This window comes from Poecilia reticulata, chromosome 16, assembly GCF_904066995.2.
Source record: "Poecilia reticulata chromosome 16, P_reticulata-male-v2, whole genome shotgun sequence".
Lineage (NCBI taxonomy): Eukaryota > Metazoa > Chordata > Actinopteri > Cyprinodontiformes > Poeciliidae > Poecilia > Poecilia reticulata.
In genome coordinates, this window is record NC_088845.1 from 19,357,896 (window position 1) to 19,382,883 (window position 24,988).

Below are 24,988 nucleotides of genomic sequence, written 5' to 3' on the forward strand. Positions count from 1 at the left end.
ACTTCTGAAGGCAATTGGTTTCATTATAGTTTACTTAGGGCCATGCCACATTTTTCACATTTTCCTTTTCATCATTTTGCTCCACTTCTCTTGATCTATCACATACATATGCTGCAAGTAAAATACATTAAAGTTCATTGTTACATGACGATGTGGACAAGCTCAAAGGGTAAAAATACTTTTGCATGTCAGTGCCTTTGAGACATTTATGAAGTTTTATTTCTTCTGAAGGACAAACGAGGCAGCTGGAGTACTTCCAGTGTAACTGGCCATGATGATGTTGATTAACTCTTGAACTGAACTAATGTTGAGATACGTTCAAGGATTTTGCTTACATATGTGACATTGATTGGCGGGTTATTTGTTAAGTTTTAAGTCCTTAAGGAAAGACTCCACTCCCTCGATTGTCCTCAGAAGATCAGAGCAGTTAGTGACTACATAATTGATTTAGCATGGGATTTTTTTATTTTGGTGCAGTGTGTGTGCGTGTGCATGCGTGTGTATGCGTGTGTATTCCAGCTTATAGCATTTCACTGGTGCGCGTAATTCAAACGCAAAAGCCAACAATTTTATGCTGAAAATGCTTTTCTTAGTTTTATTGCCTGTTTTTTGATGTGTTTGACAAGCGTTTAAAAGGCAGGCATATTAAAATCCGACTGTTTGAGCTCTGCAGGCCTCAAATATTCAGTTTCTCATTATATCCGTTCATTTCTCATAGGAGAGCTCTGCTTTCGCTTTTTTCCAACAATTTTTTTTTTCTGACCGACTTGGACATTGCTCTCAGCACACACAGGATTTTCATTTAAGGGAGAAATGTGCATCTGAAAATAAGCAGAGAATTTGTCAAACAATCTTTCAACTAAACTTTACGCAGAGAGTTGAAGCACCATTATTTCACTTTCTATGTTTTGTAGTTAAAGAATATTGCAGACGATATAAAGCAGTCTGATAAATACGTTTTTTTTCGTGCATGTGTAAATGTTACCAAAGCATAAAGACGGGTCAGACTTATAAATTAGAACTTAACCAGACTAGATCAGACGCTGGTGGTCCATTGGTGGACACGGATGCAGGAGTTTCTTTGGTAAAAAATGCTGAGTCAGTAGACCACTGTGGGGCCTTCTCGTCTCGCATTAATTGGTCTTTGAGGGGAAGATCTGGCTTAACTGCAGTCCAAGAGTGTGTGTTCACTTTCTAGGTGCACATTTTGTGTTTCATAAACAGGACCAGTAATGCTCTCTTAGATAAAGACAGAGAGTTTAGATTGGGCAGACATGCACATGTAAATCAGCGCTATAAACTTTACTAAAGATGCAACCCAGAAAGAAGTGAAGGAACCTAACAGAAAACAAAGCATGTTGGCCCAGTTTCTGTCTGTAGCAGTTGACTGACAAAGTAACTGACTATTTGGGTTAATTATTTTTTTAAATTTAATTAAAACCTGGAATCAAGTGGTTATAAAGGTATCTCACCATTATAAGCTTGTCAGATAACCTTCTCTGTATAGAGACGGGGAACATAAATATTATATTGTTCATTAAAAGTGTAATCAGATAATTGATAATTGAACAAATAAATGTAAGTGCACCACTCAAGCCTTTAACTGGCAGATTTTTTTGTCTTTCTCTTAGCAATATAACATGTAGATTTTATGACACTTATAGAAAACTAAGAAAAACAAAAAAATAAAATAAAGTTGGACCGTCACGTGTTTATAGATTGAAAAAAACAGTGGGAATTATGAACCTATTAACCCTTATATAAAATTTGTCAATGTTTGAACTTTTGGTAAGGACAGCCAATCAGAGGTAAGCTGGCTTTGTTTGTTTTTTTTATCACTGGCAATGTGATTGGTTCATTCCTAACAGACTTGGGCTGATATAAGGTTCTTGCTGAATAATAACCTTAAGTAAATATACCGGGTTTCACAGTAAAATGTTATTATCGGAAACATTTAAAAGTAAGCTTATAAACTGATGTTACCATTACGACAGAACATGGTTGAGCGAATTGACAGTCACTTTATTTAAAAATCACATTGAACTAGTTCATGTACTCATGACAATGTAGAATTATGCAGAAATGCTTACTACTCATCTTCTCCATCCACAGTAATTTGTGGATTGTTGTTTTAGGTAATTCTGCAGACTCTTTCAGACAAGATTATACAACAAAGATTGTAACAAAGGCAATGTAATTTGTCATTGTCTTGGTTGATGCCTATATTGAGTATAAATCATTGAGGAATGACATATTTCAGATGGTTATTAAAATGTTATTAGGAATTGTGTCTCAGAGGTTTCCTTTGTTTAGATTGCTTATATAGCATCATGCCTATCCTATTTCTTATCATTCTGAAAACTTGCATAGTGAGTTGTGTGAATATGAATCTGGAGGCCTCCCTGTACAGCAGTGCTGAATTTTCATATTTATTTTCATTGGAGGTGTGCCTTAAAATCCCACTTATATTCTATGCATGTTTGGTTAATTTGATAATGAGAATGTCGGCCTGTGCAGCCTCAGGTCTTTGTTAAGCTTAGGTATCCCGTTGCAGAGAGAACGCAGGCATTCGTGACAAAATGGCTCTAGTTACCCGTTTACCTCGGCAGCATCACAGTGGATTACGTTCCTGTTTGCTGTCTCATCTCGCCGGGGAAGGCCTATGTTGACAGATGTTGCTCCTGTATTGCCTCTGCCTTTTGCTGGATGCTGTATTTGAAAAATAGCGAGTATAGGCAGTGCTTTCTCTGACACATAATCCCATTTTGCAAATAATACCAGAGCAGTTTAATGCTGATCAGTTGGGGGCACAAAATCTGTTTTGGTCTGTCTTCCAACGCTGCCTGTTTGTGACACAGCATTAGTATGAGCTTCTTTCTTTGTTGCCAAGCCTTTTCTTTGACTGTCAAAGCCACTCCTGGTCCAGGACAGGCTGCCGCTGGCTCTGAGCCAGCCTGAACAACCACACAACCATAGAAGCCCATTTGTCAGTAGTGTGAAGGAGGGGGGTTGTTGTGCAGTTATACCTGCTGTGCTCTTGTCTGTGTTGGTGTCTAGCTGATTTGTTTGTGGTTTCTTTAGATATTTGGGAGGTTAAGGGCGCAATCTATCATCCAAAGAAACAACAGAGTGGACCTGAACAGCAAAATTCAAAGACAACTATGGAGATCTGCTGCATTTAGATGCCAGTTTAGACATTAATCAGTTAGACAATTCTGACTAATTTCCAATTTAAGCTTTTGTAAACTTTTTTCCATAAGTAAAAAAAAAATCAAAATTTTTTCTGAATTCAATCTCCCAAGTACTAGTTTACTCTGAGTGTCAGTCAACTTGTTTGCTTATAGAAAAAAGTTGAAGGCAACCTGGCCACAGCAGCAAGCGTGAAATGGAAAAGAAATGAATAAACAGGTTTATGTTGGTAAAGAGGAACTACACTGAAAGAAGGAAACATTTTTTAATTTTCTGATTGTCTTGTAATTGGTCAAGCTAGAAATTTATTGATTTGGATTACCAATCAACTTCTTGATACATCTTGAGCCGAAGTAGAAGCATTTCAAACAACTAATAGTGTACCCTAGTAGCACAGAAAGACGAGAGATGTTGGAAAGTCATAAGTAATTATCTTGTAATTAAGGTGTCAAACAGTTAAAAAAAAAAAAGTAAGAGTGTCAACTTTATCCTTCAGCAGATTTTTCAGAGTTCTGTTTATTCCACACAGAAGAGGAACCTCCTAAAATGAGAAGATTATCTCTTTTAAAGCAAAAATACCCTTCTAATGATAACTGAATTGAATCGAGGTTCTTTGTTGCTGTCTTTGTTTTGAATTCATTCAGCTATTGTAAGCAGCTGACAGGATGGTGATTGGTTCTTGGCACATTTCCATTTACACAGGGGGGGAGGAGATGACCTCCAAGCTACTCCTGTCTTTTTTCTGTTTTGGAAAGGAATTTTTCCCAGTTTGGTGTGTTGGTATGACCAAAATATAAATGTTGGGAGAAAATTTATATCACAGCTTTCTGATTTAGAGATAAAATCAAACCTTTTCCTGTATATATATATATATATATATATATATATATATATATATATATATATATATATATATATATATATATATATATATATATATATATATATATATATATATTTCAAGTCAGGAGTCTACTGATTTCTGAGCTAAAATTAAATCCTAAGTTCTCAGTATCAGTTTCAATGTATTTTTCCATGTTTTTGAGTTTGTAAGGCCCATTTTCCATTATTGTACAAGAACTTCAGGACCTGTAGTGCATTATTAGAAGACACAAGAGCGACACTAAGCACATTTTATTTTAGCCTTCTTCATGTTCTTACTAATCGCTAATATTAGGGGCCTAGGTATCACATATGTTGGCTATAGGTTTGAATCCCTCGTAGCATGAATGAAAAGCAGGCATTTTCCACAGAGCATATAGCAAGTTTCCTTTTGATTAGGCTCTAAACCATCTCACAGTCCGAAGAGATGGGATTCATTGGAACTCCCAGGCTTTTTGCCCTTTGTGTAGTGCTGGTGGGTCGCACTGACCCAGTGTGTGCTTTTACAAGGATTGTTTTTGTGTGGTTTGGGGAACCACCAGGCTAATGGGACACCTCCATCAGTTTTCTGGTTGTCCGATTGCGAAATCTTCCATGGTCCTTCAAAGCGTCACTGAGGGAGAGTTAAATCTCTGCTCTTTCACTAATTTCATTTCATTGGAAAGATGCTCAAAAAAGCCAGCTTAGAACGTTTTTCTATCAGTACCACACTAAACGTTTTTTGTTTTTTTTTGTTGTTGTTGGCTAGGTTGGTGTGACCTGGCCGTACCCATCTAGACGGCTGGTCCAGATAGGTAGACCATCCGTCTGAGTACTGAAACTCAATTTAGTTTTGAAGGTGCTCTCTGGATGGAAGAGGTCTGGATGAGTTTTTGACTGGCCGATCACCTTTGAATGCTTATCAAACTGAAAATTGTTCAATTTTACACACAATATTATTTTTTTTCCTCCATCTCTAGTTAGATAACCTGAACACAAATTGTTGAGCACTTTCTTTTTTCTTTGCAGGAGGGGCAAGAAACACAGCATCATTCTTCGTTCGCAGCTTTCAGTCAGAGTTCACGCCTGCATCGGTAAGTAATAATCTCCACCTTAATCTGTTCGTATCACACATGGAAATAATATGAGCTTTAATTACCTGTATTAGCGGCACATTGCTTCCTTTGCATCCTTTTTTGAACTTAAACAGTGGCAGTTGTGGGATGGGGCCCGGGGCCTTAATTTGTGTGACAATTAACAGCACTTCCACAACACACTAAAAAACAGAGCAGTGGCATGAGCCAGCGAGAGTTTCTGTGTTTTTTGAGTAATGTGAGGGAACCGGCACAAAGAGCTGAGTGGAAACACATGCGAGCACGCGCACGCGGCGGCATGTGTGCAGACACACGTGCGTCCAATCTGATTCAGATGTTGGCTTTCAGATTTCGGTTTAACTACACTGACGTGCTTGTTCCGCCTCTTTCTGGAAATACAGCTCTGATAAGTGGGTGCTATTTGTTTTGCTACCTTATTTAATGTTATTTTGTCATATAAAATGACTAAACAGGCTTTTAAAAAGTAATTAACTCACAGAGTTCGTTACTGATACATGATGTCTGCAGCAGCAGCAGCAGCACAGCAAGGAGGAGAATATTTTTCTCTTAAACACACACCCCTCCTGCCGGCTTGAAGTGCAAAAATAACTCAAAATCTGCAAAGGTTATTAAGCTGCAGACTGTCAAATTTCACTTGAGGTAAAATCCACCTAGACAGGGTTTATTTAAATTAGGTCAACATGATCTGAGTCAGATGTTTGACTGGAGCTCAGGATGCGCCGGTGTTGCGTCCTTCCCTAAAATATGACAAATGATCAAAGAATTAGTAACATGCACAGGGATTAAGAGAGAGATTAGGTTTGCTTATGTGGATAACTTCAGGGTTTCTTTTCTTCGGAGAGTTTAGACGATTACGTATGTGATACTGCGGAGCTATTTTATATTCAAAGCTTTTTTTTAAAACAACGCTGTAATTGATAATCTCGTTGGCGGATTCTCGTTGATTTCACAACAGGTCACAAGTTCGATATGGCTGCAGTCGTGAATATTTGTTTGAAACCCCCTCCAGTGTGGATTCTTCTGTCCCCTGCTGGTGCGTGGCTGAGCTTAGTGGAGCCTGGGGAGAGATAGACAGACTCTAAGTGGATGATGGCCCTCTTTCTCTCTAAGTTGACAGCCACCTGTTGCCCCTCGCTCTGGTCCCCCTTGGTGGCTGTCTGTGTGGCTAACTGATTTATTTTGTTACTGTAACTCGTCCAGACATTTGAGCCTAATTTTATCAGACTAGCAAAGTGACCTTTTGGCCCACGAGGCACATTATGCAGTGATTTTCCTGGTCCACAAAAGATATAATGTGTTAGTCTTTCAAAGTTAAATGGCACAGCATATTTAGGGTTGGATGCTTGTTATACTTTTACAGATTAAGTACCAATACTTACTTTCTGGTCTTTTTTTCTTCTGTTTGTTCATCTCAAACTGTGTAGAAGTGGAAACAATATTAGATTTCTAACAGCGATGGTGAAATGAAAAGATTTATTGTAACTGAATTTTTCTTATTTCATTTTAAATGTGTTCTCACTGATGACTTTGCATTAGCACACCCACGATGTTGAGATGTTTATCCCAGAGGCTCCCTCGTTGGGTATGAGTAATGACTTGGTTTCAGCCATGTTTACTCTATTCTGTGTCATTGACTGCTATTTTGTGGAACAGGCATTGTATAGAGTTTAAGCTTGAATTAAGTGGTACATCTTTAAGAGAGTGTTTTTTTTTTAGATTTACACAAAACAGAACCAACCTCCTGTTTGCCTTCTTGCATTATAGCGTGCACAAACCACAGCAGGGCCTAATCCGGGTTTCCTTAATCACAGTCATTAGCACTTACATGCATATGTCTGTTCAGGGGTAATAAAGAAGTGGAACAAAATGTCTCACCCACAGAGCTAATGGTTTATGAAACTGTAGCCGTCTGCCTTAGGTATTTGTTCATAAGAATGAAGATGACTCTTTGTATACTCAAAACACCTTTTAAATGCAAAAAGAAGGTTTACCCATGGATGTTTTTGGAACGTAGAGAGGTATCATCTAAACCTTTTTTAATAACCAACAACTTTAGGAGAAAACAAAGCACTAGTGGACATTAACAGTCATTAACCAGAATTATTTTTCATATGGTTGCTCAGCGCAAAAATTTTCCAAAATGCATTCAAACTGAAATGACGTGATGCATATGAGAAATTGCGTCACATGTTAGCAATTCAATGCACTAAGCTGCCCACTATCAGTAAATGCTCATTCAGCAAGAGGAATTACTGCAAAGCCTTTAAAGAGTCGACTAGGTTTCCTTAGATAGGAAATGTTTTTACTAAACGGCCTTGTACACTCTGCCATGACATGACCTTTGTTGTGAATTTCGTAAAAGCAACACAAAACATGCACGTCTTGTACACTGAACCGGGAGTGGTGTCCCCCCAAGTGGTCTGTGTTGTTGTAAGAGAGGTGTGTACGAATAACACGAACGGTTCGCAGCCACATGACGAGTGTGTCGACTGTTGGATAAAGCATGCCGGGGCTTTTAGTGCTGAGAATAAGACTTGTCTTATTCTCAGGAGGGTAGTATCAACCGGACTACCCTCCGGTTGAGACTTTGTTATGTTTTGCTGACCAAAATCACCACTGTTTTAAAATGTGACCAAACAAGTGCCATGGTTCTTTAATAAAAACAAAGAAAATTACCTTTAGCCGATGTGGTTTTTCTCATTAGGTAAGCAGAACTGGTGATGATTTGGTCTTTGTTTATAGTTGCATGGCCAGCCCGGCAGCTGACGGTTTGGAGAAATCAACTCATCTTGCCCCATTCTGCGTGTTAGCCTCGGCCACAGCCTGTTTATATCGTCAGACTGTAATTATTGTCAGTGCCCTAGATGTGGTACAAAGAGCCTGATTAAAGCAGCCTTTGCTTATTTTTGCATTCTCCGTAAATACAATATGGCCTCATCTCGACTGTAGTGTTGTCTCTGAGACTGAATAAAAGGGGAAAGGGAGGGTCACTTATGGCGGCAGACTATTGTTTAGTTCTCATAATGTCTAAATTTGAATACCAAGTGATAAATTAATCATGTTCTCAGTGATCACAATCACACAAACCAATTTCTGATGTGGGAAATGTATCAATTTCACACAGAAATATCCCTTAAGTCCCCAAAAAATGTGCTTTCACTGTCATCTTTGCGTTACTTGTTTTATAAGAAGCTGCTGTAAATCAGTCAGACATCACAGTTTACCCAGCTGTTGCAACCCTTAAATAAATCTTAACCAAAAATAAAAGCTTAAATTTGACGGTATTCACCTGCTAGAACAGGTTCATCTGGCACAGTGCTGATCCTCTCTGAAGGGTGGCAGCTGAGATCAGAGGTGACACATTCTTGGTGGATTATCTGGTTTGTATTTTACAACCTCTTATGAAGTTGGCTAAGGGCATGATTCATTGTGACCACTGAAGACTTGTGTATTTGTTTTACGCTATAATTTTCTTAAATTGGTAGTTTTGATGACCAGATTGACAAATGAAATGTTTATGGTTGTTAAAAATGATGTTTTTATTCAGTGGAGGAAAAATAAATGGTTGCTGCCAGCTAAAAACGAACACCTGCAGTTGACAGAACACTGGCTTTTGACTTTTTAATCTTTGTCTAATTAAAGTTTTATGAACAGTTTGGGATGCCGTCACATTGTTTTGAGACCATGATCAATGTATGTGTTTCAGTGTATATGACTCCGTTCAGCTCCCAAATCCCTGCTGAAGGGTTTCCCGCAGGATGATCCCACCTCCACTGTTTCACATGTGTTTACTTGTAGGCAAAAAAAAGTAGCATTTGATCTCATCTCATCCTTCTTCCACATATTTTCTCTGTCCTCTTCATTACTTGTTTCAAATTGATTAGTAGATTCAAATTGATTCAAACAAGATTAGTAAGAAGTTTTAAGTGTAGCAATGTCAACCAATGTGCCTCTATTGTTTTCTATTTTCTGTATCCAAACACATAAATATTTAGGAAATCATTTGCAGGTTTTTTTTTTTTTTGTTATTTATTTTCTAGAGTTGCTAAGGATATTTGGTTAATACTGACTAATGATAGCCACCATGATTAATCATTTAGGAATGAGTCACAGCCGACCTACCTGACCCGTGAAGCCACGAACTGCTACAATAGAGTGAGCAAGCTTTTGAGTTGTCATGCATCCCAAGAGAAAGAATTGAATGAGTTAATATGCAGAGCCTCCTTAACAATGTCTTGTTTCCATGCGATTGCACGAGACTATGGGTGCTCTGGTCGATGAAATGCTGAAACTAGTTTTCTCTTTCATGTATCTACATTGCACCATTGGCAGAATTAAACAGTGTGCCAGTGTTTGCCAGGGTTCAAAAAGATCTACTTGCACCATAAACTGAAGTCACATTAAAGCCAGAAAAATCAAACATTTCTGTGTCTGTGAAGCCTGGAGTGGAGGAGAATAATTAAAAACATTCATGTCCCATGGCACCCATGGGACACAGTGGAAGATCAAGTGGCCCAGACTCTCATCTCTTTGCTGCGCCTCAAAGAAAGCCTAAAATAGGATGATAGACTTAGAGTCACCCCTGGAGGCCAACCTAAACAACAATGTGCCAAGGAGGAGAAATCTGAAGAAGCAAAAAATGAAAAGTGGGCGGAAGGGATCTTTCTTTTTCTCTACAGAACCAGATTGTCTGAAGGGTTGATGGTATCACTCGTCTCACACTTTGTCGCGCTCAGCTTTTGTATACATTCTCAGTTTGCAACCATATGCAGTGAGATAACATTTCTGAGGTTAATGTGTGATTTAGGTGTGGCAGAGTTTTCCTTGTGTTTTGTCCCCGTGCTGTTTCTTTTTTTTTTTTTCTGACTGTATGATTAGGACTGATTGCTGGCCCATGCAAACTTGTACACAGCTGTAACATTAATTCATACAAGCACACTCATTCCCACATTCTCTTGCACACACTCCAAAGGCATGCACACATTAAGAAGCCATCTGTTTCCAGTTGGAAGGCCCCTCAGTGCTACTACTCACCCATCCAGGAAAGAAGAGAGCTGTCTACTTTTTCATCTGTGGGGGATTTTTTTCCCCTCCTTTCTTTTCTTGTTTACAAGATTGAGGGGAAAAAGGGTGAACACGGGGCTCTGACCAAAGGACTGGATCTCTGCATAACAAGAGATGCATCACAGGGTTTTTGCAGCAGTAAGTTATATTTATCTCATAGGTTTATTTCTGACAGCTACACAAACTCCTGTCGGAAAACAACAACATATAGAGCCTTTTGAAAAAGGCCCATCATGACAGCTTAAAGAGAAGTTCATGTGAACCAGACCGCCCTGAGGTTCTCCACCACTTTGAGTTCGCAGCAGATCCCACTGAAACAGGCAGGTGTGTAACATCCGTGACCACAGACGCTAAACATCTGACTGCTGGCGGGGAAGAAGAATTGGAAAGACTCTGTGTTTGTTTTTCCGTAAACCAATATTTATTTGTTGACTGCACAGACATGTTTACTTATGGAGGATTTGTGAGATTCTAGAGCTCGGGTTTGAATTGCCTCTGGTCAGATTTTTTGCCTTCTCTCCGTTTCATTAATGGATAAAAGATGTTTGGGACCACATTAGAAGCCCTCGACACACATAAAAGAAAAAAAAAGAAAGTCTAACTTTAATTATCCGCTGAAAAGCAGAGTTTTTAACATATGAGATTGACTGAAGAGAATTTTGTGGCCAAATTTCTGTTCTTTGGTAAAGTGTTGTAGCTCATTTTGATCGGCTAAATTGAGTTTTATTTTATTCTCCCTCTGTTGAGTGTTCAGTATTTGAACTGGGATCAGATACAAGGTTGTGTAGCTTGTGTGAGAAATCAGTCGCTGCAAAACAGAGGATATTATCGATTAGTGCAAATCCTTACCTTTGATCTGTGATTTCCAAATGTCTTCCAGCAAATTCACACATTACATGTCAGACAGAGACTACAAGTGCAAAAGGATAAAACAATGTTTCCTTAAAAGAGCAACATTTCCAACTTTTGTTAAGCCTTCCACTTGTCTACCTCTGTTGCGCTCTCACACCCCTGAATGACCCGCAGAAAATATATATATAGGAGGAAAAAAGTTTCCTTTGAGATAACTTCTGTGCTTTCTCCATTTTCATTTTTAAGCACCTGGCTGATAATGAAAATGGCTGCATTTCTTCCCATGGTAACAGAGTCCACACCAAAGAGGGTTGTTGTCATACAACCTGGTAACACATAGATACTTCCTGTTATCAGTCTCTCACGCCCATTGCTGCTTAGTAGGAAAACTACCTTCTAGCTGTTTTAAAAGTGCCTAGAAGTCACTTAATCTCATTAACTTGGTCTTGTAATTGGTCATCAGTGGTAAATGTAGAGGATGTTGTTGGAGTGAGTAAAAATAAATGAACCGTCTTCTTACAATTCTTGTTTTTCTTAATCCTCCAACTCCAACTTTCCTCCTTTATCTGGGTTTCAGCCCAGCAAAAGTAACCAACAACAAAAGACACAAAAATAAATGTATTTTTTTTTAACTTGCACTATTTTATTTATTTATTTTGTTTCTCAGTTTACATTGGTTAAGTATGCCAATATGGAATATCTTTTTTTTTTTTTGCCATTTTTCTCTTTTCTTTTTATGTCCTGAACTTTCTTTAAACTGTGTTTACATTTGTCAGCATATAATCTGTGAACCTTCAATTGCCGTTTAGTTGCTCATATCTGTAATTTGACTTTGGGGTTGTATTCTATGGGAAAGAAGAGTGCCAGCGTTGCCTTTAAAACGACTGACCTTTAACTCTGTGCCTTAGTGGCCCTCAGCCAAATCCCGGTGTGCCATGGGATTCATCAGACATCCTCCCTCATATGTCCTGCTGACTCCTTTTCTCTCCTTCAGCTTTGATGTGGCTGTCTTTGTAAGGAAACATCTCTTTCCCTCTGTACCTATAGAAAATGAGAAATCCACACAAGAACCAAAGCAGTTCAAATTTTCTTTTTTTGTCACAACACCAACTGTCACTCATGCACGATAGCATGGAACAGGCTTATTTTTTCTTCTCCTCACCTTGGATCACGTAGTGTTGCCACAGCTGGCTGGCTTTGAATCATTTACCATTACTGTTTTCCTTTAATGGAGGATTTATTGGATTTTTGTTACAGTCATGTGCCGTGATGGATCACGTCTTCGAGCGGCCTTCAGCTGGAAAAACAGGGATTGATATGTTTTGTTTGAGCATCAGTTTGAAAGGATGTGACAGTCAATTGTTGCTCTGAAGCAATGCTTAAAAAGTGGTAGAGGTTCATAGCATCTCTTTGAATAGATCATCACCAATAAGGTGCAATGCTTTAGTGGCCCTTGGTTTTTGCTTCTCTAACTGTCAGTCAATTGATTGTGGTGTCTCTGTATATTTTATTTATCCCAACTTTCTTTTTGAAATACAGGACAATGTGACCAAATCCGTGACCTTGCACTTCAATTTTTTACACAACTATTTTGGTGTCCAGGATCTCTGGAACAATGGAGAGATGAGAGTGAAGAAAGTGTCTGAAATCCAAGTGTTTGAAAAAAGTGAGTTTTAAGAATATTCTTCTTTCTAGACAGCTGATTTTAAAGATGTGAGATTAATGGCCTAAAATAAGTTCAGCTCACTGGCCAGCCAAAACTAAACGAAACAACATCATCATAAAAGGGTCACACCTGACCCATATCTAATTAATTTGATAATTATTTTTTAAAACATAGGGACAAATGGTCTGCTGATCTATTGAAAAATAATTAAAACATGCTGAAGGAAATTAAAGGTAGCTTGTACCTAGTCTTGTCTAAAAGAAACACTGAGGATTCCACTCTGCTGATGTGAGCATTCACCCAATATTGAGACTTGGGGCACATGAAGGACTAAACACGCAATTCAAAGACCTGACAGGCCTGCTCCACAAATCCTCTTCTTTTTCTGCGTGATATTAGTTTTAGTATTTCACTGGTTTTGACAAAACAAAACCATGACGGGGACTGATGCAAGTACTTAATCCTATAAATGACTGCAGCGCAACAGACTTTCAGTCACAGTAAGTTTGAGTTATTTGGCAGCAGGCGGTATGCAACGATTTGTGGCGATGAGTTAATAATTTGCAAACTGTCACCTCACGTTCCGGTTCACAGGATTGTAACCACCCACAGTGGGTGTACGATGCAAAACTGTGGAATGATGACGGGCATTGTAAACCTTTTTCTTTTTTTTTTTAATCCATGTAAATATTATCCACACCGCGAGGTGTCTGTTTCCATTTATCATCTTCAAACATCGTCAAAGCCAAAGTCGCAACTTCAGATGGTATTTTTAGAAGTAATCTAAGCTCAGTGGGAGACTAGAGGTAGGATAGGAAATGTTTAGATTGTTGAGCCCTCAATGAAACGTATAATCTTTCTCACTTTGAAGCCCAAAACAAGTCATTTTCTACCCAATTTAGACAGAAGAATGCACTGAAGGAGGAATTTTGGTTCTGAAAATGAAGGATAAAAATAAGATTTGTGTAATGAAACCATTTGGAGCAGAACTTTTCTTGATGTTCAAAGTAAAAAAAAAACAAAGTACCTTATTATGTAGTAGTTAACCTTCCTATGGTGTTAGGGTCCCTACGGACCCGTTTTGAGTTTTAGCATGCATAAAAGTACTTCATACATTTGTTTTTTGCGTTGAAACTTTTTGACTTTGTCAGGGACTTCGATTTAAACAAAGTAAAATAAATTTATTTTTTTTTACTAAATTATAAAGTGCTCTGGTGAAAAAAATGACTTTTGTGGTGTTTGGGTCATTTGTGACCCGGTTAAAATTTTTGATTATAAAACAATAAAAAAATGCCAAAAATTAAATCATAAACACACAATCAACCAACAGCCTCTTCCTCCAACCACTTGAAGTTCATTTAGGGGCTTTTCTCTTTGACTTTTTGCGAGAACAAACAAAGGGAGACATTTCCAGGCTTGTCAAGCCATTTGAGTGTAGACGTGGTGACTTGCAGAGTACACATCTCCAATTCACAGGATGCAACAATGAGGAGAAGATTCACTGTAAATGAAGCTTTGGATCACATCTTTGCTGCAAATGAGGCAGAGGACACACAGGATTTTAGCGATGGAGATAAGTGACAAAAAGCCCATAATCATCCTGGACTACAACAAAAACAAAGGAGGAGTGGACAATCTGGACAAGCTGATTGCCACCTACACTTGCCAGCGAATGACCAGGAGATGGCCAATGGTTGTGTTTTACAACATCCTCAATGTGTCTGCATACAATGCATTTGTGTTGTGGACCCAAATTCACCAAGGGTGGAATTCAACCCAAAACACCAAGCGGAGAATGTTTCTTGAGGAGCTCGGGAATTCCCTTGTCAAGCCGCACATTGAGCAACGGGAACGGGTGCCCCGAGAGCCAGCTGCTGCAGACTTGGTCAGACAGCTGCAGTGGTCACCAAACACGCCATCCACATCCACAGCAACAAGAAGAGCATCAGCATCACCTTCCCCCTCAGCAGCCAGCCCTGCCTCAAGCACTCCATCCACAGCCACAATGCCAGTGAGACCACCTCGCTCAAAAAGAAAGAGGTGTCAGGTCTGCCCTAGCAATATGGACAGAAAAACCTACATAGTGTGCTTCACCTGCAACAAATATATCTGTAAAGAACACACTAAAAGTGTCACTTTTTGCAACACATGCATCTAAACACACACACACACACACACACACACACACACACACACACACACACACACACACACACACACACACACACACACACACACACACACACACACACCACACACACACACACACACACACACACACACACACACACACACACACACACACACAGGCATGTTCTTTGCACAGAGTATTTATAGAACAAGTACTTGATTTCTTTTGATGTGATTTTCTCAATTGGTTGTTTATTTGACCTTGCAAATCTTTGTTTTATTGTAATTTGTTATTATTTATGACTGTTCTGTTTTTCATATTGTTAAATATTGTATTAAAGTTCTATTGTGTGGGGAAAAAAAAGACTTGTTTTTGCCCTTTTCTTGAAGTAAATATATACGGGTCCAAAATGACCCGAAACACCATAGATGTTGCTATATTTGATAATATTAAAATTAAAATCTTTTTTTTGTTGAACATTTAAGAAATGTGTTTTAATATCTCTCAGTTACACTCAGGTAACAGAACAACTGATTATTTTGTTGCCTTCTTCTCTTAAGGTTCATTTGACCACTTTTTAGACATTGAAAACGAGGGGTATTTTGTTAAAACAAAGGCCCAGGGGGCCACAAAAAATATTAAAACCAATCTTTTCATGGATAAGGGAGCCCAACCAGCTAAACAAGAGTTAAGAAAAACATTGGATGATAAAAGATTGTTTTTAGGGCATTTTATGGCTGATTTAATACACGGGTCCAAAATGACCCGCTAACACTACAGATGGCAGGAGAAAGCTAACACCAGAGGAAGGTTAAGACATGTTTTTGACAAATTTTAGGAAACCAGAGAAACCAGAATGTGTTTCTCTTTAGTTGGAAGCATGAACACTCTTCTCACCTCCATTCCAAACATTGTGAGGGTGATTGAAGGGTGCAGTTGAAAGAGCTCAAGCACCAGCCCAGACTCCTCTTTCAGCCCACCCATGACACTCAAGGGGACCACTTTTAGCAGGAGAAGATTGGAAAACCTTTGTTATATCATTTAAAGCAGATGAACAGAACCAGATGGAGGAGGGGGAAAAAAACAGAAGCATTGATAAAATATGTGGAAGTGAGCTAAAAGCCTACTTTGGCATATAAGGGCAGCCATGGTGATGTCTACTTTCTCACACAGAATGTAGACATTTCTTCATAAATCTTTGTAAATCTGTTAGATTAAAGTCTCTGCTGAGCCCCTCCACAACTTTTAAGTTACTTTGAGTTAAAAGAAACATGTTGATGACTAATAATAATAATAATAATAATAATAAATAATAATAATAATAATAATAATAATAATAATAATAAAAAAATACTTTAAATATGAAAAGAATGACATTGGACTTATACGTATTTTTTGTCTATTTCTTTTTGTTGATAGGGTTTTCAACATTAATCTGTGGCAGACATATCTCAGAAATTTTGCAAACTAAAATATAAGTACTTAAATCAAAAGCACAGACATAAGGGGCAAAGCTTGTACACAGAGATTGTTGTGAAGTTTCCATAAACTGTGAGATTTTATCCCAAAAGCATCTGTCTTAATTTAAGCAAACATCTGAACCAATTTCCATCTGTGGCGAGGGTTAAAAAGGCTTTCTTTTTTTGACTTTTGCTTAGTCTTGCTTATAAAGAGGAGTGAAAATCTCGATTGATGTAAACCATAAGTAATGTCGCTCAAAGCTTTGAGGACAGCGAGTCATGTTTACATGGTTGCTGTGGTTAAAGCTGTGCAAAGTTAAGTCTGATCTTTCAGTGAATATGTCAGAGAATGTTGTGATTCATTCAGATGTATTCCTATGGGCTGTGTAGTGGTTTCTTTAGCGGTCACTTAAGGATCATTGAACACACTAAGGACAAAGAATGCTTTGCTTAGACGTTTGTTTATAAGATAAAAGCTAGAGAACAAGCCTTTAATCTCAGTGTTTGGAAATATTTTTTAAAAAATTTAAGAATCTGCTCCTCTGTCTGGCCCTTGGTGTTTAAAGACATCAGAGACTGTTTTCTCCATGTTCTGTTATGAATGCCATTCGTATTAGCAAGGATCTAATTGGATCCCAAATAGACAGTGGAGGGTTTCATTTAGAAATGTGAAGGAAAAAAAGTAAAACAAACTAACATTGAATACAGGAAGGGGCATATGCAGAAAATATTTTTGCTCTATGTTTAAGTGACATGTTTGTTTATTTAAGCAGTGACCTAAAAAAAAAAACAACTATTCATTGCTGTCAGAGTTTTTCATGTTTCATTTACTGTAATTCCTCTAACCGGAATTCGGTGCATCCAGTTGCTTTTGGAAATGATTTAATTAGTAAAATAGTCCACATTTGGGTAAATTGAACCACATACAACTTCAACTGTCTTGTGAAGGCCTCAGAAGTTTAAGATCATGAATTGAACTAGTTATGCCTCTATGAGAGAGTTGCAAAATAAAAGAGGTTTTGTTGAAAGAAACCCATCACAATGGCTTGTTTGCACCAAGCAAGTATGTGGAAGAAGGCACTCTGGTTGCTTTTGACCAATATGTAATGTTATAGGCTCGCTCTTTTTCTTTTGTGCTTAATGAAAAAAAAAGTACAAAAATCAAAGACCATTCTTGTAATTTGTTTTGCAACAGCTGCAAGAAGCTTTCTGAATGTCTTTTTCTTAATCTTCCTCCATGGAAGAAATGTCTCAGTTTTCTGTTTTAGAAAGATTTCCCAGACAAAATAAATTTGATTCTCTGTCACGCCTGTCTTTAGCTCATTTTGCACATAGCAGTGCATTGATGCATTGTACCATGGGAGTTTTAAGGCCACAGTAGAGTCAGCTGTTTCAGGTCTCCAGACATGCCTAGGCTACCTGAAGTTACTCCGAAGGAGATCCCCGCCGCTGCCATCTGAAACCTCTGCGTCTCAGCATTCAGAGGAAGTTAAACCTGAACCTGCCAACCAGCCATCCACTGCTGCCAAGGCTTGTCCAGAGTGAGACACTCTTATGTAACTCGGCTGGAATGAATACAACTGTCTTCTTCGAATTTGGAAGGAAAGGGACTTAGAACGAAAAAGAAGGCATTAGCACACAACGCTGTGGAGAAGCAGAGTTCCCAGATGCTATCTTCTGAAGGTGTCTTTCATAAGGAGTAGTATCCCTGGCTTCTTTGGTCATTCACCACTTTTTAACTTTGTCAGGCCAGTGTACCAGAGGAATGTTTTATTTTTTTAAGCTTCTGGACATCAAGCTGTTAATGATTCATTGATGCATAAAGATAATGTTCCCCCAATAAAAAGCTAGCACCCTAGTATCAAAAACTGCAGAACAATTTCGTCTGTTTTTGCATTTTTGTCAAACCTGGACGCTTCAGATCATTAAACCAATTTTCACAAATGTAGTCAGATAAATACAAAATGCAGTTTGTTTTAAGTTTGAGGTTAGTTATTGAGAAAATCCTCAATAACTAACCTTGAGTCTTCTATGTCACTAAGGAGATATTTTTTTGCTGTCCTTTCCATCGGTCCCACAGAGGGGAAATTGAGTAGCAGCTGTCAGCAACAGGACATAGAGACTGGTAGGTTCACAAAAAGATAGAAGCATTAAAATATATACAAGATATAACTGTGGACTTTGAGATTAAAGAGGTTGAAAAGGACTGAGATCTTTGGATACCTTAATTGGATCAGGATGAAATTTTGACCTGAAAAATTTGCAGGTCAAAAATTTTCACCTGCAAATTTATTTCTCTTAATATTAAGAGACAAATTAAAAGATGGGAAAACCTCATTGTCCTTTCTCCCATGACATGCAACAGAGTAGGCATTTCTCAGACTTCCTGAGGTTTAACCTTGAATAACCTCTAAGCCACTTTGAGATTCCCACTGTTGAAGCTGTGCAGGATTATCCCACACGCTGCAACACATGGGCACATTGCTGGCCACACACACACCTAGACACTTTCTTTCTCCTGAGTTGCAATCTTTACACCTTTGATGCTTTTATTCCAGGATGGTAGATGTGCAAATGTTGGCGGATGAAAGGCCTGGTCTGGCAGAGACTTCTGTATAGCTGGAGCTATTGGAACAGGCAGGAGCCCTTTTGAATAAGCCGAGGCTTTAGGGAAGCTGTCGGCCTTGAGGTCACCCCTCGGGGGTCGGCTGATTGACTGGAGGACCACCTCCTGTCACCATATAGTGATTAATGGAGAGGAGACACAATCCCAGCTCCTGTAAGCTATGGCGAATGCTGAAGCCATCATTTTTGTTTCGCCTTCCTCTGTAGTGTTTAGTGGGGCACAGTTGGAAGGAAAATATTTTAAAGAGAGTGTCAAGATAGAGTTATATTGACTTCCATCTGAGACGTTACGATGTTGACATACTGTAGATACCTGCTCCCCTCAGAGAGATTGCGTTGGGTAATTGTGATGTTTGGCAGTGGCGAAAACTCTCAGCTATTTTTGTCCATTTTCGCACAGTGCAAAAAGAGGTTAAGTGAAATTCAGCCTTGTGCATTTCCTCCTGTGGAAAGTTTCTTGTGTTGTCCTCGGTCAGGGACATTTCACGTGTTTTCTTTGTAACTTAATTTTGCATTAATCTACCGCCCCGTATTTTTTTGCTAAACCGCTGTTCATGCGCCGCGTTTGTAAATTGAAAAGAATGGTTTAAGAGGCAGAGTAAAAAGACGAGAAGGAATGCTCCCCTACAAAGACGTCATGTGGTGTATGACTGTGCACATGGCCTGCACTCTCACAGGGACAAGCCTTTCCTGGAAATCTTAATTTACCTATGAATAACAGAACGCAACAGTATATTACAGGAGCGTGTTTTGACATGAATCAGTTCGTTATTAGGGAATGGGGGGCTATTAGTGATAAGTTATAGCATGATCAGTCGATTTATGTTTAAATACGCTTGACTTGTTTGACTCTTTGCACTTGATGACATCCTTATTACTCTGTCATTGGTGTCGTGCTTTCAAACCAACTGGGCCTCATGCATCTTCTGGTTCTTTATCCTCTGGGTGTATTTAAATCACAGTGTCAGTTCCTGTTTCTCTCATCTGTGGTAACTAACTATAAACCTTGAAGGCATATCAGATAGTGTAGTGCTGTGCATCTTAGAAGATGTGTCTGCCCTTTTTGGTCTGTTCCCCATCAGGCAGTTTGCCTCAGCGGGGCCTCAGTCTGCCCATGAGTGGAAATCTTTGGACTGTGTTATCTTTGGAAAGTGTCGAGTCCACAGAAACACAGCAGCAGCAGCAGCAGCAGCAGCACAGAGCCCAGTGTTAGCTAGACGCTTGGCGTTCGCTATTACTAAGGAAAGATGGAGATATTGTGCCACGGTAGATTAAAGCCGAAGGCACGACAGCAGTACAGCTGTGCAGAATCAAAGGGCTATCTGTCCAACCGGAAATGTTTCCTGCCTTGTTTTAGCCCTTGTCTGAAGAAAAGTTAAGCTGGTGGTGTCGTCGTTCTTTGCAAGCAGCAGAAAAGAGTTAGCAAGTATGATTGGATTTTCAATAAAAAAAGTTTTTATATTATCCCCATGTCCTTCTATCACATTTCTGCTTTGCATTTCATTGACGTAGGAATATACACACTTTCAAGTAAACGGCTCTCCATTATCGCCAACTTTGAGAAATGATTGGCCACCCAAGTCCTCTAATCCTGAAAGTTTGCAAAAACTTAATCTATTAGCAAAATATATTTAAAGATTTTTTTTTTCACTTGATATGCCATAAATGATACCATGTTTGGGCAAAAGGTTCATTGATGGTTGATGCTAGGATTACTGGTAGACAGCTATGTTCTTTTTTTATGTAATAATAATAAAAAAAAGGCTAAGGGAATTTTGGTCAGAGAAGTCCATATGTGAGGCAGACTTTGGTGTAATCCAAGTCACGGAGCGAAAAGGGCCTCATCCTCTAAATGCAGGAATCTATCTCATCCTCTCTGTGTATATGGCTGTCATTTCTTCGACTATTTAATGACCCCCATGTGCCAGCAGGAGATTGGATGGCCTTCTATGCATTCTCAATGTTGTGTCAGAGCATGACAAATTAGCACCCCTGCTGAAATCCTGAATTTCTGCGGATGCTTGTCTCATCGAAACAGCATGTTGATTTCCTGCCCTGGCAAACAGACGATTCCACAACAAAGGAACATTCAGAAAGACTTTCATGGACGGACAGTTTCCCATCAGATCGGATGTTTCCTTTTGAATGTATTTAATTAGACTCATCGACTATTGAACAAAGCTGCCCATGTATCCTATTTGGAGCCAAATCAAAGAACACTTTAAATAAATATTTAAACCAAATTTCCCTGTGTAATACACTTTCCTCCATGTTTATCTCTCAAGTGACTGGTATCAGTTTCTGCCTCAGGACTTACATAGCTAAATAATTTATTCTGGTGTTACATTAATCTTATTTATATTTGTTATACATTCCAATACCATGCATGTGATTTAATGTTTCACCTTTTACTACAGATACAGATCTATAAGGAGGTTTCACTCAGGGGCAAAATGTGTAATTCTAAGACACAGTAATTATTCGGAGCTTGGTTTGCATTTGTTCACATAAATAAGTCAAAAAGTTTATCATTAATTGTTGCAATAAATAAGGCTTTCTGTGAACTTATGATTTCATGCCTCGGCCTTCTCCCACCTTTTTCTGTGCTGAGCTAGCTGAAATAAGAAAATCTGACAAATTAACCAGATAATATCAACCTTTTATACTCCGAGTTTAACTCCATAAATAGCAGAATGAAAAAAAAAAATACAGTGCAGTGAAAGAGGATTTGCCTCCTTATAAATGTTCTAATCTTCATTTTGTTACACTCAAATGTTTTAAATAATGAGCAAGTTTTTTTATTTCAGACAAATAAAAATCTTACCACACTCAGATCTGATTACTGTCGGATCTGAGTGTAAAATATTGTACAATCAGTTAAACAGATGTCATTTGGACAGAACTTGTCTGAAAGACATGAAGTAGATGAAAATATCTGAAAAAGAAAACCTCACCATGTACACAGATCAATTAAAAAACAAACTTTGAAATGATTCAATCAAACTTTCATGCAGCCAGATTCACTATTTTCCTGAAGGACCTAAGCAACATATCAGACTGACTCAATTAAATCTCGTCCTCATAGAACTGAGCTGTCTGCATCTTCTGCAAATAAAATATCCAATCAGATGTTCGTACAACACAGAAGTTATTACCTAAAGGGGATTGTTGCTCTCTCTTCATGTCCCCATTCAGAGCACAGCTGAGCATCGGTGCTGAAAAATTGCTGCCGACTCCAAAACACGCAATGTGCCAAGTATTGCTAATGTAACATTATGTATTTTTAACTACAAGACTACGTTTGGGTATACTAAGAGTAACTACTTAGAGTGTGACTCATTAGGAAGATGTGCAAAAGCGCTAATTTATTTTTTCATCTGAGCCTCGTATATCCCTGGTGTGGACAGGTCTCACCTTTCTCATGCATGCATATAGCTTGTCCCAGCTGTATCCGCTCTCTCCGGCTGGTAGGTTTTCTATGTTTAGTGAGTAATTCGATCACTTGTTAGATCCCGGCGATAAGACTTGTAACTTCCCAAATTAAAGTGGAATATGATGTTGCTGCTACTTTACTTTTTAAAACATTATATTGTTTCACTTTTTTGTTGCTTTTTCAACATTACATCATGCCATGCCATGTCTTTTTTTTTTGCCAGTGAGTAAAACAAAGTTTCTCATGCCGGTTATCACATCTCTGTTTGGATGCCGCTCTGTTTCTCCTTTCATTACTCTGTGGGGCGAGAGGAAATCAGGCTGATTACTTTTCAGGATGTCAAAACAATTTGTGTTATGCTCAGGAAAGTTTAGAATAACAAAAATAGAGACGAAAGCAGGTAATAACATCTCTTTGACCCTAAGTAGAGACAATTGTAATGTAAAATATTGCTTTAATGCTCATTAATTTTATTTATTCTGCTTAGGTTTTTTTTAAGCCAACATCGTTGCCCCCAGTAAAACAATCTTATTACTCAACAGAGATTTTAGCCCAACAACAGCAACATGAAAAAGCACCAGTGAGCTTGTGTGTACATGTGGTTGTGTGTCAGGAGTGTGAACGTATTTAAATTTACCTGGTGTTCCTGAATTTGCATTTAATATGCTTATTGTTGACTTTTCTGATTCTTCTGAAGAAACAGTACATCAGAAAGGACACCTGTTTGTTAAAAAAAACAAACAAAACACACACACATAAAATGTAATCTTCAGAGTTAGTGTCTGTCATGCGGTGACCAAAGATACACTATATTGGGGATTCAATGCAAACTTTTTTTGAAAACATTAGGTTTTTTCCAGTGTCCTGGTTTGCCAGGGCACACGTCATTGCACAAGTATTTTGGATCTAAGCACTATAGTTGAAAATATAATAGTGGTGGTGATGGTGACATGTTGTCTTTGCCAGGCAACTGCTGCCTACTGCTGCATAATTTTAGGAAACAATCTTAATCGTTTTTTCGAGCAACATCTTCCAGTTGGAAATGAATTGTTTTGCTTTCATATCTATTTAAAGTATTTTGCATCATATATGTATATCTATATGTATATCTATAGCTATCTATATATCTATATATGTATATATTTTTTTTAAAGTCTGACTTTAACAGCATAATGAGGTTTATTAACGATATTAACAGAGGTGGATGAGAGATATTTATGCTATGTTTATTAGATCTTTTTAACAATATTAATCCATTGACTGGATATATGGATTTAATACGCTTCTTAAACCTGACTTGCAATTATGAACCAAAGTAAAAGTCTTAATAAAATGAAAATTCTTCCTCCACCTCAGCATTTAACCCTACTGAAAACAACCTAAAATATAGGTCAATAAAATCATACGATTATATCCCATGACTGTCAATGTTATGAAAAATCCTTTATTGTACTTGAGTCATGAGCTGATACAGCTGTTTGGAAACTTTAACAGTGGCCACGAGGGAGATAATGGCACATAAGGTCTGTTTCCACACCTATGCACTGCTTCTAACGTGTCGGATAATAAATATGAATTAGCTAAACTATTCAGGATTAGCAAATCAATATGAATCATTATCGTTTTAAGAAAGAAAAAAAAACAGCCATGCAAACAAACACAGAACTAGTGTTAGACTGTTTGAGTGGAAAACACAAACATAGCTGTAACGCAGTGAACTGTATGTTTGATACAGTGACTGGCTTTGGCAAGCATCGCGACCTCCAACAACTGTGTCCACACAAAGTGAATTCACATGTCTCACTCACGGCTTTATGAGAGTTTATTGCTCTTTTGTTGGGTTTTTGAACATGTCTGTGGGATAAAATTCTGCTATTTGCTTGTTCTACTGTTGTGGTCATTAAAAATGCTGGGGTGGACATGGATGGTATGATTTCACTCATTGGAGAAGTTTGTAATTTTCTTTTCATCTCTGGTCGAAATTCTTCTCAAACAATAAGATTTTGTCAAACAATTTATTTTTTTAATAACTGCGCTCATATTCTTTCTGTCATTTCTGGTCATGCACTAGCAGACGGTCACATTTGTGTTACAAGACAGACAAATTGACTGGAAACTGGCTTTTATCCCCAGAACAGCTGTTGTGCAGATTGTGACAATGTTATAGAACTGAGCCAGAGCTCTATGATTGAATCGATCTTCTAAAGCAGGCGGAATAAACACTGATGTGATTGTAATTCATCACTCTTGGCTTTGGGAACTGAAAAATAGCTTTGGTGATAGCTTGTCCTTGTTGAAACAAATTAAATTCAAGTCATGCAGATGAAAGGGTTTTCTAAAACATAAAATATGACAGTTTATCCTCAGAGCACATTAACATGTCATGTGTCATGTGCAGCATCTTCTTAAGAAGCTCATCGGACAGACACACTGTCTTTCTCAGATGCTGGTTTCTTTTTTGGGCTTTTTTGTGTGCTTATAACCAAAATTGTCAGTAACCTGGGCCATGTGAGCACAACAATGTATGTTTTTATGGTGTTTGCTGAATATTTTTAATTTTAAATTTTGTAGTAGTTGGATGGTGTCTTTAAA

General features: G+C 38.2%; 1 protein-coding gene across 5 annotated transcripts in view; it reads left to right on the plus strand.

Annotated features, from left to right (window-relative positions):
* Positions 1-24,988, plus strand: part of fhod3b (formin homology 2 domain containing 3b) — a 104,008-nt gene that overhangs the window by 12,145 nt on the left and 66,875 nt on the right. For all 5 annotated transcript variants that reach the window (XM_081597631.1, XM_008432463.3, XM_081597632.1 and 2 more), the window contains exon 3: positions 5,080-5,144. In XM_081597631.1, the coding sequence (XP_081453757.1) occupies positions 5,080-5,144 (65 nt within the window). The remainder of the gene's footprint in view (positions 1-5,079; positions 5,145-24,988) is intronic.